Source organism: Pan troglodytes, chromosome 5 (genome assembly GCF_028858775.2).
Source record: "Pan troglodytes isolate AG18354 chromosome 5, NHGRI_mPanTro3-v2.0_pri, whole genome shotgun sequence".
NCBI lineage: Eukaryota > Metazoa > Chordata > Mammalia > Primates > Hominidae > Pan > Pan troglodytes.
In genome coordinates this window covers 163,756,129-163,769,579 of record NC_072403.2, presented here as the reverse complement: position 1 = coordinate 163,769,579, position 13,451 = coordinate 163,756,129, and the positions used below count along the sequence as shown (strand labels likewise).

The 13,451-nt window shown below is 43.4% G+C and overlaps 1 protein-coding gene across 8 annotated transcripts in view; it reads right to left on the bottom strand.

Moving 5' to 3' along the window:
* ESR1 (estrogen receptor 1) overlaps positions 1-13,451 on the bottom strand; it is a 447,866-nt gene that overhangs the window by 296,174 nt on the left and 138,241 nt on the right. For 6 of the 8 annotated variants that reach the window (XM_054686430.2, XM_003311549.5, XM_054686432.2 and 3 more), the window contains one exon: positions 486-1,007. In XM_054686430.2, coding sequence (XP_054542405.1) covers positions 486-937 — 452 coding nt within the window. In that variant the 5' untranslated portion in view covers positions 938-1,007. Of the gene's footprint in view, positions 1-485; positions 1,008-3,013; positions 3,130-13,451 lie in introns of those variants that run through there. The other 2 variants (XM_009452245.4, XM_003311548.5) reach the window with 1 other exon arrangement.

Sequence of the window (13,451 nt, the reverse complement as noted above, 5' to 3'; positions counted from 1 at the left end):
GAAAATTGGGGAGCACATTCAACAAAAACATTAAAAGGATAAATAAAACTCTGCTGAGCTCTGCTAACTCCAAACACCCCCAACTTTAAATGCCAAGAGCGAGACCTTCCCAAGTGACTCAAAGCGCCCCGTGTTTATTTGCCTGGAGGTGTTTTCCCCCATAAATAACTGCTGCTTTGTCTGGTTTTCCAACGTGCGTTTTGTTAGGAAGCCCGGGCTTTCGGGTCTGCCTCTCGCACGGACGGTAAGTGGGTGGAGAGCACGTTTTTTTCAGCTGCCCGGCGAGAGAACTTGACTCTGAACGCAGCGCGGGCTGCACGCAGAACCCCCGGGCTGGGCCGCGCGCCCCGGGCTCCCTGCGCGCACCCTCGGGTCGCGCGTCCCGCGGCTCCCGCAGCTCCCTCGGCTCCCCCTTCTCCCTCCCTCCCTCCCTCCCTCCTGCCGGGCGCGGCGGCCACCCCGACGGGCGGCGCGGGCGCGGGTACCTGTAGAATGCCGGCGGGCCGGCCTCGCGCACCGTGTAGCCGCTGGGCTCGTTCTCCAGGTAGTAGGGCACCTGCTGGCCGTGGGGCTGCAGGAAAGGCGACAGCTGCGGCGGCGGGTGCAGTAGCATCAGCGGGCTCGGAGACACGCTGTTGAGTGGGGGGAAACCCCCGAGGCCGTTGGAGCCGAACGCCGCAGCCTCAGACCCGGGGCCGTAGGGGAGGCCGGTCTGACCGTAGACCTGCGCGTTGGCCGCGGCCGCGGCGTTGAACTCGTAGGCGGCGCCCTCGGGGTAGTTGTACACGGCGGGCTTGCTGCTGTCCACGTACACCTCGCCCAGGGGCCGCTCCAGGGGGATCTTGAGCTGCGGACGGTTCAGGGGCTCCAGCTCGTTCCCTTGGATCTGATGCAGTAGGGCCATCCCGGATGCTTTGGTGTGGAGGGTCATGGTCATGGTCCGTGGCCGCGGGCAGGGTGCAGACCGTGTCCCCGCAGGGCAGAAGGCTCAGAAGCCGGCGGGCCACCTGGAAAAAGAGCACAGCCCGAGGTTAGAGGCGACGCAGCGCATGTCCCGCCGACACGCGAGCTCTGGCCCCGGCCCTGCCCCGGGAGCCTGCGGGTCCGGTGAAGCCGGGCGACCCGACTGGAGCAAGTGCAGTCCCAGGACGAACGCCCTCCGCCAGCTCCTGGGCTCCCGGGCCTCCAACTTTAAGTACTGGTCTCCCGAGCTCATATGCATTACAAAGGTGCTGGAGGACGGCCAGGGACTGTTGCCTTGCCCTGACATTGGCTTAAACATCACTCCAGGCACAACTCGATTTGGAGCGATCCCAAAGAGCAGCTTCCCTGAACTTTACTTTACTTGTCGTCGCTGCTGGATAGAGGCTGAGTTTCACGGCCAGGGGGCGGGGGCGCACGAGGATCTGCTAAAGGTGGCCCAGGGAAGACTGGGCTTAAAATAAACGCGAAAGACGAATCCAGGGGCCGGCTTTCTCTAATGTGCTGCCTTATGTGCGCCGTGCCAGACTCCGATATATCTCTGTTTGTCTCTCTTTCTGTTTGATTCCCCCTCCTCGTTGGCTAGAAATACGTAGTGTGTACATAGGATGACCCTGGGGAGGACTACACTGTAACCGAGATAGGGCAGATAGAATGGGGTGTGCGGTTGCATACGCAGCCAGCCACAGACAGCTATATTTAGCAGCTGGGGGAACTGACAGGGGGCATCTGAGGGGAAGGGGGCGGAGATTCAGGGTATACATATAGGAAGAGCTGCATTTTGCCATCAGGAGAATGCAACCTGCCAGGACCTCAGTTTCTTCCTCTGCAAAATGCTCCCAAAGTAGACCCTTCCACAACCTTCTGAGATTCTCTCAGCCTGACTTGTGTGTTTATGTTGGACCACAGTACTGTACTTGGTCCCATTAGGAATTCTCATGTGAAGGATGATTCAGAAAAACCTTTGGTTAGGGCGCACATGGGTGTTCATGCCTTCCACAGGTTGGTTATGCAACCAAAACTTCAGAAAACTGAATATAAAATGTGACCTTTTCATACCAAACACAACCTCAGGTCATGAACCAAAGCTTTGGCAATTATGTTACATTGTCGGTCTGGTCCAGCTAACAGATTTTTTAAATGCATTTCTGCATGTCTATCCTTTAGTCCTACAACTCGATCTTCTCGGTTCACTTGGGCTAGGATATGCAGAATCAAATATCCAGATGAAAAACAAATAGAAAAAAGTTTTTAACTGAATTAAAAGTTAAGCATGCACACGCACATACACACACACATATGTGTGTGTATATATATATATACATATTAAGGAGACAAAAAATAGGTGAAGTATATCATGCGTCTATAATCTTGGATAGTTTATACTTTTTAATAAACTTCCTTTGCTGCAGCCTAATAGACTCGGATACAACTATCAATACTTTGTTTTAATTGCTATCCCAAACACCCAACAGAGTATCTGACAAAGTGTTCATGGTCTATCTAAATGCCAAGCTTACTGTTACTAAGAGTTACATTTTTGACTATTTTATATCAAGTATACATTTTATCTAATTCTTACAAAAACAGACCATTGTTGGACAATATGCAAATGTAGCTGAAGCCAAAATCGAGTTTAGCATTAATGACTATAGATTGTCAGCAAATAAAGGGTTAAAAACACATTAGGTGCATCGCAGATATTTCCCTTTATGGCCAGCAATCATTACTTTCCAAAGCAATTTTTTACAGATGATTTAATTTCCATAAATCACACTTTCAATTTTCAAATGCCTTTTTAAAACACATGCAAAAAGCACTTCATAGGGCTCTTAAAAAATCTGAACCTGCCAAATTATATGCAAATAGCACAAAGAATCCTACAAGTCCTGAAAGAAAAAGGAGACACACACATACCCCCATGGAGAACAGCAATCCTCATCTCCCTGCTAGGATACAGACACTAGCCAGAAAGGTAAGTTGCTTTCTCAAAATGCTAAAGCTACAGAGAGAGAAATCAAAACAAGCCTACCCTGCTGGATCAAGAACGTCTTTCCAGAAATGTTCCATGGGCTTGTAGAAGTCAAGGGCCGAGAGAGTGAGAAGGAAGGAAGGAATGTGCTCGCATGTGCGAGTGGCTCAGTGTGTGAACTAGGCAGAGAGCGTGTGTGGATGTGTTTGTGCGTGGAATGGCAGGGATTCGGGAAGCAGCCAGTAGGCAGGGCACTTGGCAGCCCCTCCCGGCAGACACGCAGCTGGGCTACTGCACAGCGCTGGATGAATGGCAGTGGGGAGTGAGGGGAGACTTGCTGTCTGCTCACAGGGAGCAGCGTGGCACAGCCAGAGAAAGCTGTACTGGGGAGGAGAAACCCCAGCCCCTTTGCCCCTACCCTTGGAGGCTGGAAAGTACCCTATGCTTTCTGCTGCCACCCCAAGCAAGAGGAAAAACAGGCTTGCTGTGAATCATAGTCTTACGGCTAAAATAGAATGCCAGTCAAGTGTATGGATATCAAGTTTACAAAATAGGACATGGGTGGTTTTTCCGAAAGAATATAATTTAACAATAAAAGCCTTCTGGGATACATGTGGATCAAATGCCTTACTGGCCCTAGCCCCCAGTCTCCGAACAGAGGCATTGCCACGCCTCCGATTGCACCAGGAAACCAGACTTTGGAATAAATGTTTTGGCATTCTAGGGATGTGTTTCCAGCTGAAATGTAATACTCCTCCACTTCGTTAACCAAACCCACAAACCTTTCCACGAATAGCTCAGTTGACCGCTTTCTGTAAACATGTGAAAAATACGTATTATTAAAAGCCTAGGATATGAACATAAGATAAAGGTAGATACCTTTGTTTTAAACTGATTTTAGGCTTTCGAGTTGCACTGACCGTGATCGGGAAAGAGGTCTCTCATTTCCCAGTGGCGTTCACATGGATCCACCTCTTGACCACTTTCTCAACTATTCTCTCGGCCATAGTACTAACACGCAATACTGAGGTGCTCCTAGAGTGCCCACGCTCAGGGTCCCAGGACACATGACACCCAATGGAGCCTTTGTTGCCAGACATTAGTCACCACCTTGGATATTAAATGACTCTAATCACAATGCCAGGAGTGGCCGGTCTCTGGCCCTGGGACACTATGCAGTTACTGAGAGATTTATGAGTGGCTCTTGAGACCAGTACAAAAAAGAAATAGAAAGCCATAAAAATGTTAATGATGCCATCATGCAAATATATGTTTTTGTGCTTTGAAAGACCCCCAACATTGCAGTGTTTGAGCACAGGAGAGCTCTCTCCATAGTCAGTATTGAAAATAAATATTGGATATAAATAAATATTGAAAAGAAAGACTGTTACCCTTTGTTGGTGACAGTGATGCCTCCTGTAGGCCAACAATGGCCACCCATGCTCTAGACCAGTCCCAGAAAAAAGCAAGAGTATTCAGGGAGGGAGGAGAGAGGAACAGGGGAAAGGAGAAGGAAAGGAAAGGGGATCTGCAATTGTTCACTATTGACATAGGAAGAATAAGAAGGTTGGCTGTCTCCTCACAGGCTTTGATTGTTCAGAGACTTACAATCAAAGTTAGCCCAAGAAGTTCAGTAAAGGCAGTTTTCTTAACCACTTTCTCTCCAGCATTCTCTTCCAAACTCATCTTGGTGAGCCTTGTCCCTGGGCTTGGTGAGCATGGGTGGGAACGTATACTGTGCTACGCCAACTTTCCTCTTGTGCCTTTGGCAAAAACTTCACTCTTGGGCTCCCAGCTCTCTTGGCTTCCCTCCCTACCCTCTCCTGCTGGACACACACGTTCCAGCCGTGACTTACTGGCTGTCTCAGGTGAAGAAGGGTAAAGATTGATCTGACTCCTCCGTTGAATGTGTCTCCAGCCCCACTTTTCCAGCAGTCTGCTGGGCATTGCTGGCTTGTTCAAATATGAGTCACCATTCTCAAACATGGTGTTCCTCTCAACTTCCCCGTGTCTGTGCCCAGCATTACTGTCTCTCCAGTCACCCAGATTAAAATCTCACTGTCTTCTTCGAGGGCTGATTTTCCCTTGCCTTCCACACCTAATCAAGAGGCAATTCCTGAGCCTTCTAGCTTTACAATCTCTCTTTTTCCATTGCATTTCTGCCACTCCCTTTGAGACCCATTACCTTACCTGTCCTAATGGCCTCCTAAGGACCACTCTGCCCTTTCCTCCCAGACTTCATCCTAAACCCTGCAACCTGTTTACTTTCTTGGATTTTTTTTACTGCTTCAGGATCCATCTTGACATGACCCAGCTCTGTCTTTAACCCAAATCATAGCTTCCCCCATGAATTCAGGGCTTCCTCTCTGCCCATAACGATCCTTCCTAGTCCATCTCCTCCGACTGTAACCTATGCTTCAGCCAAGCAAAATTTTAATACTCCAAGAACTCAAGGCTTTTCTTTTCTTCTACCTTAAATTACCACTTTCTTGGCTTGTCAGGGGAAAGCATGCCTCTTGTAATAGGTCCAGCCCAAATGCTACCACATTCATTATTCCTTCCTTTAGTCTCTATTCAAAGAAAATTTCCTCTCCTCTGAATTCTAGTAGTAGTTATCATGCATTTATCAAATTCTTCCTGAATTAGAGTTATTTATCTGTTTTCTATCTCCTCATGCTGCTCATAAGCTCCTTGAGGACAAGGTCTGGCTAGAATTACTTGGGAATTATAAGCACCCAGCACTGTCCCTGGCCATGTTAAGTCAACAAATGTTGGTTAATTTATTGATATAGATACTTAAAAGGACAATGTAATATTATAGGTGTCTGGATTACTATCTCTAAAAGTTAACTTTCCATGTGACATTCTACCATTTTTTTTTTTTTTGAGACAGAGTTTCACTTTTGTCACCCAGGCTGGAGTACACTGGTGTGATCTCGGCTCACTGCAGCCTCTGCCTCCTGGGTTCAAGCGATTCTCCTGCCTCAGCCTCCCTAAGTAGCTGGGATTACAGGTGTCCGCCACCACACCCAGCTAATTTTTTTGTATGTTTAGTTGAGACAGGATTTCACCATGTTGGCCAGGCTGGTCCTGAACTCCTGACCACAGGTGATCCACCCGCCTCAACCTCCCAAAGTGCTGGGATTATAGGCATGAGCCATCACGCCTGGTCTTTCAAAACTGTTTTTGCTAGAAGATTATCTTTGTATCTTCATGCCAACTGAGGCCATAAAGTCAAAATTTAAATTCGTACAATCTCGAGGCTTAAGTCTGCAATTCTTGGCAGCATGATTCACAAGAGAGCTCTGAATTTTTAGTTCGTAAGCAGATAATACTATGACCAAACATAGCTTCTTCTCTAGCTCCATTAAAAGCATTTTACATTTACAAAAACATTATTCCTCCAAAAGAAACATGAAAGAAAATAAATGTGGAACTATCTCCGTAATAGCTTATACTACTAGAAATGGTTCCTTCACTCTGAGACATGAAGGTTTGTCTGTGTTAAAACTTATTATTGTACTGATTATAAATGCTCTGTTTGGAAGCTTATTTTTGAGCATTTATCTGATACCATCAATTTTCCTCTAATGTGGAAAAATAACGAAGAATTTCCCTTTAAGTTTCTGCTCATTTTCACAAATAGTTTGGTCACTTATTTTAAGGGTTTTTGATTAGCTCCTGGACTTTTTTCACCTGACCTTGAGTTTTTGTTTCTTGAGGCAAAATTTATATACAATGAAATACATGTATCTAAAGCATACCATTTGATGAATTTGACAGATGGATATGTCCATGTAACAATCATCCCAATGAAAGTATAGAGTATTTCCATCACCCCAGAAATTTCCCTTTGTGTCCCATTCTAATAAACTCCCAACCCCTCTAGGCAACTATTGTCCTGATTTCTATCACCATCTGGGCCAGGTGGCAAAATAAATCTATGATCTCTTTGGACCATGATCTCTTACAGATTGAAGTGCATGTACCGCATTTCCTACCAGTGGCCCAGCCAGCAAAGTGCTGGGCATGCAGGTTACTAGGCATCAAAGGACGGAGCTATCCTCTTCTCAGTCAGACTCCTCTTGCTGCAATGGGACCCTCAAGGCCACAGAATTGTCCTAACACTCTAGTCATGAATCTTTTTAAGTACAATGGCTTTTAACGTGATCAAGTTTTACCCAAGTCTGCAAGGGTACACATTAACAAGAAGCCAAATGGAATCAGTATTCTTTAACATGTTTTTAAACAGCCTTTTCTTTCCCACTATCTCTCCAAGGAAAAAAATGCATGATTTGTGACCAAGAATCAAGCCAAAGACCCTGACTCTCACAAAGCCTGTGATCTCAGATCCCATTTCCTGGCTTCCCACCCAGGACTTGATGAAGACAGTTTGAATTTTTCGGTTGTCAGGCAGCATGACTGTTCTTGATTATGAGTCAATGAATGATTTGGATTTAACTTGCAAGCTTAATAGAATTTAGTAACTTTTATCTTACATTTTCTGGGAAAATTTCTTTTTAACAATATTTTAGGATCTTTTTATATAATGTACCTATGTTGCATGTAATAGAAGACAATTTAGAAAGTACTTTCACTGTAAGTGCCATGAGTGATACAAGAATTCCAATTATTCCAATTATTGTTACACTGTGTCCCTCTCCTTCCCTTTATCTGTTGTTTACTTGAGGAATTTCATTGCCAGCTTAGAGTATTATTTCTCTATGAAGAGCAATATCTAGATTGTGCCTAAATTCACTTAGATTCAGATAGTCCTATCTAATGTTAAGAAGGGCCTTTACACACACACACACACACACACACACACACACACCACATAATCAACCAAGAACCATCCCCAATTTCAGAGCCAGCCTAGCCAAATGATTTTTTTTAAAAAAAAGACAGAGGAGATTTGAGCAGTTTAGCATTTTCAGCCTTTCAGCCTTTCAGCTCTTTCTTCCGATTTTGTGACCACGGCACCCTCCCATTCTCCCTAAGCACCCAGGACTTCCATGTTTGCGAGAGCTCCTCCCTTCTCCCAACCTGCTCAATGACAATCACACTGTGGAGGGAGTAATGCATTTATAAGCATACCAGTGAATGACTCATTCATTCAATTCACTCAAAAAAATATTGATTAGCTGTATTTACCAGGACCATTTCTAAGTGCGGAGAACTGTTTTGGTCAGCTCAGGCTCCTGTAACAAAATACCATAGACTGGGTGATTTAAACAACAGCGATTTATTTTCTCAGTGTGGGGTTGGGGTGGGTCCTGGAGGAGGTAGAAGGAGGAGGACAGAAAAAGAGAGAGCTCTTTTTATAAGGCCACAGTCCTATCAGTGTAGGGTCCCAGCCTTAAAACATCATTTAACCATAATTACCTCCCAAAGACCCTATCTCCAGATACAGTCACATTGAGTGTTAGGGCTTCAATATGTGAATTTGGGTGGGTAGGGGGGCATAATCTGGTCAACAGCAGGCATCCCAAAATAAACAGAACAAAAACCTCTGCCCCCAGAGAGCTGACTTCAGGGGCTTAGTGTTTAGTCCTATTACAATGGCCCTTCCTGCTCAGGCTCTTCTGAGAGCCCCTCTTCCTCTCCCTCCTCTCAGGTGTGGGTACCCCAGGATTCAGCCCCTAGACCCTCTTCCCTCCTCTGCATACCTTCTCCTGGATGACCACAACCACTCCTTGTGTTTTTACTTTCATATATACATTGAAAACTTCAAAATAGAAATCTCCAACCAACCTCTCTTTCCTGACTAGGAAGTCCACTTTGCCAGGTACCTATTAGACATTTTCACTTACATGTTCATTCATTCAATAAATATTTATTAAGCTCCTCCTATGTACTAGCTACTTGAAGCTCAACTTGTCCAAAAGTAACTCAAGAGCCAAAGAACTTGAATTACTATCCTCATTTATCAAGAGTCCCCACCCTCCCCAACAGGTACTATGATCCTCCCATACTGGATTTCTTTTAAGTTCCTCAGTCCCTCTGGACTTTCTCTGGGTCTAAATATTCACGTATGCAAATTACCCTACCTGAAATCTTCCTCCCATCCCTTTTCATCTGACATACTCCTACTCATGCTTCAAGTCTCCCTTGAGACATCATAGCCACCAGGAAGCCTTCCTTGATTTCCTATTGAGTGCTACTCCTATAAATGCTCGTATCTCCCTAAACATTCTCATTATACTACTTATCATGCTGTTGGATTTCCTATTTGTCTCTCTGCTTCCCCAAGTTGGCCTGTAAATTCAAAAAGGGCACACAAGGACTCTGTTTTCCAAAGACACTAGTCCAATGTGAGCACAATCCCTGATGTGTAGTTGTAGTTGGCCCCCAACAAATACTATTTGAACAATGAACTTGTAAACTCCTTCCAGACATCATCTCGGCATTAACTGACTTCCTCAATGATTTACCTCGAAAGAAGTAACTATAATAACTGAAATTTAGAACCAGAGCTTGGAGGACAATTGGGGAGCAGATTCATATTTTCTAGAACAACTCACATTCTTTTCACACAATAGACAATTAGAATGAATGTTTCTTTATAAGTTGTTGAGTCCAAACTCTTCATTGCTCTTATAAAGAAACTGGGGCCCTGAACAACACAGGAGACTTGCTGAAGGTCATGCAGCTTGAGGAACTGGACTAGAATCTGTGTCTCCAAACTTGGAGTGCCTCCTTCTTTCTATTCCACCCTCAGGCTCTCTGGGTAGATACCGCATTCTTCTGACTTTTAGTGTGGGCCTTGCTCAGCTTAAATAAAATTAAGGGACTAATTGGTGGCTCAATGAACTATTCTTAGAGTCTCAAAAATGCCTAAATCTTTGGAAACTACAACAAGACTGCCTTCACATTCCCAAATCACTGATAAAGAAATGGGAAGAGCTTGAGAACATAAGTTAAAAACATTGAAACAACTGTGTTCAGAGACATAATTTGCTTTTTGAACATGAAGAAATGAGTAATCTACCTTCCATTCATTACTCATCAGAAGACAGTTCATTTAGGTCTCATGCTTATATCTGTATAATTTGAACTGAACATTCTAGCTAAAGAAAAAAATTAGACCTTTCCTGTATCTGCTAAATTGTACAAACTTGCAAATATAATGCTTTTAACAATAACAGCAAAAAACCCTACTTGTTTTATTTGATTTGACACAGTTCAATTTCCAAAAGAATCTAATTTGAAAGATATTGAAGCTATCATACTCATTGGGGAAACTATTCTGTGATCAAAAAATGCTAGCCTTCCTAAACATCAGCCTTTTAAAAGAACTGGAAAGATTATTGGAAATAACATAAACATTCAAAGACTCAAAAGAATTTAGTGTAAAACTTTTGGTTGATAATTGAATAAAGACATCACTTTTAGTGACACTTGCCAGTAGGTTTTTGTACCATGAATCCAGAAGGAAACAATAATTCCACAAATTCTTATACCAAATTCTAATAAATGGCTAATGGCACAAATTGTAAATTTGTTCCCTTTTCTCACCCTGCCCTTCTCCATTTCCTGTCCTGAATTTGCATCTACTTCCTTATCATGCTGTCGAGCTCATCTCTTCACTGAGGGCTTTCCAAGCCAGCCCTATCCAATCTCTATTCAACATGGGTCACTTAATGAGACCCAGAATTCTAATCAAAACCCACAGCAGAAAAAAAAACACCTGGCCAGCCAATGTGTTCTCCCTTACATATGTGTCCTCATCTCTCTCAGCCTCCCTTTCCAACAGGCTCAGTCACTGACACTCCTTCCTCAACACAGCCTTCTCAGGCCTCGCTTTCGGCAGTGTACCCAGAGTTCAAGATGTACAACCGTCCCACCCGCTGAATCCTCAAGTCATCAAAATGCCAGTTTGCTCAAGGTCTTAATTTCAGTCTGCAGTTTATAGGAATGCATCTGATTAATTTCCATTCCCACCTCATATGTAGGTATTTGAATTTTAAAAATGGAAATTATATTAAACTGAGAAAATCCTTACGTAGAGAACTGATAAAATACAAAAAAGAAAACAAGACCTGGGAGGACATAGCGCCATGCAAAGCATATTCTGCTCCTTTCTTTCTCAAGAGGCATGAAGATTCAAAACAAGAATGAGCTGTATCAAACCATCCCTTGTTAGCCCCTGGAATGCCTAAGTAAGTTGTTCTTCACATCCCTCCTCCCCCTGCAGGGATCATCATTGTTCTTATGTAAGCAATTAATCATATGTAATAAACAAGCACAAGCAATGCCTGAAGGTAGACTTATGGATGTCATGGAACATATTCAACAGCAGTCAAATCAAATAGGCTAATGATTTTCCCAAAGGAAAAATGAGGAGAGAGTATTCCAAATACCAAAAATTCACTCTGTTGCTACTTGCAATGCTAGAGACAGAAAATATAAAAAGGAATAAAGTCCTTTCTAAGTCCTAGTGTAAAATACCCAAAAGTTTAAGTCTAACAGTCCCATTTCCATTGGCTTTTCCTTCATGCAAAATGTGATCTTTGACCCCTTCTGGCATGCTGGTTTAGCTTTCTCAAAATGGACATCAGAACGACTGAACTAAATATAACTCTTGCTCAATCAGTCTGGACATGCTTATTCTTGGAAATAAATGCTACATTCATTCAAACAAATGTTTTCCAATCAGCCCAGATTCATCCTTCACTACGTGCTTAACAGACTTTCCCACCTCTGTCTATGAGACCCGGTTACTTTTTTGGGTAATCTAGCACTAGCTAAGTAGCCAGTAACACTTGTAACCCCAGTGACATGCTCTTCACTTTGCTGAAAGGAATTACAGTAGAAACTCTGAACTATAATCTCATGAGTCCTAACCTATGCTCCCTTCAGATCTCACTCACAATGACTGTAGTAGCTTTGTAGTGGATCTTGAGAGCTTTGTAGTGGATCACCCCAACGTATAGGTTGGGAGGAAGGTGGTTGGCCAAGGGAACTAGATTGGCTCGGCCTCTTTCGGAGCTAGGTTGATGGTGAAGATGATTTCTGTTGACTCCAAACTACTGCTATGTGAACATGATCACCAGTTCTGGAGACTTTTCATTCAGACTGCTTTGACAACCACCAGTTTTAAAAAGGGAAATAATATTAAACATCCTTTCTAGTGTTCTTTACTTATTATCTCTCTTCTGAGCCCTCACCAGAAGCGTAAGGTATTTGGTTGGTGCAAAACTAATTGTGGTTTTTGTCATTAAAACTAATGGCAAAACCATTACTTTTAAAATTACTTTTAATGGCAAAAACCACAATTACTAATAAATCCTGATGGCTGTTAACTGAACATCTATCAAGTGTTTTACAGATGCCATTTCATTTTAAAATTGTATTTTATTTACTCTTGATATATAATGCAGTTGGTGCTTTAAACTTGAAAAGATATTTTCAAAGTCATAGTGGGAAAATCTTTCACCTCTGCCTGCAACCCACCAATTTTCCCTCTCTGGAGACAGCTGAGGTCACCAGTTTTTAAATTTCCTTCCAGAGATATTCTACACATATTGAAGAAAACACACACACACATTCTTCCACACCCCTTTTTAAAAGACCCAGATAGTAACATGCACCTTATTTGTGCCATGTTTTTTTTTTTTTTTTATTAGCAATATATCTTGGATATCTTTCTATTTCACTAAATAAACATCTTCCCCATTTTTTGTTTTGTTCTGTTTTCTTTTTTTTTTTTTTTTGAGACAGAGTCTCACTCTGTCACCCAGGCTGGAGTGCAGTGGCCCAATCTCGGCTCACTGCAAGCTCCGCCTCCCGGGTTCACGCCATTCTGCCTCAGCCTCCTGAGTAGCTGGGACTACAGGCACCCGCCACCATGCCTGGCTAATTGTTTTTTTTGTTTTTTGTTTTTTTGGTATTTTTAGTAGAGATGGGGTTTCACTGTGTTAGCCAGGATGATTTTGATCTCCTGACCTCATGATCCGCCCACCTCGGCCTCCCAAAGTGCTGGATTACAGGCGTGAGCCACCGCACCCGGCCACATCTTCGTCATTTTTGATGACTGCATAGTATTCCGTGCACAGAGGAATTCTAGTTTATTTTACCAGTTCCCCATCAATGGCAATTAGGTGTGTTCCTAATATTTTACAATTATCAACAATGCTACAATTAGTAAATTTGTACATAAGTCAATTTGCACATGAATAAATATGTGCAGTGTTAATTTTGGTAGATGTAACCAAATGCCTTCATAACGCCTGTACAATTTAAACTCCCATAGCCTTACAAATATGATGGATCTTCGAACTTTTTGATGCTTTTCAAAATAGTATCTCTCCATGCAGTTTTAACTGACACTTTTTTACTATGATTGAGGCCAAGTAATCTATCTTTCCAGATTTTTTTTTTTTTTTGAGATGGAGTCTCACTCTGCCGCCCGGGCTGGAGTGCAGTGGTGCGATCTCAGCTCACTGCAACCTCTGCCTCACAGGGTTCATTCAATTCTCGTGCCTCAGTCTCCCAA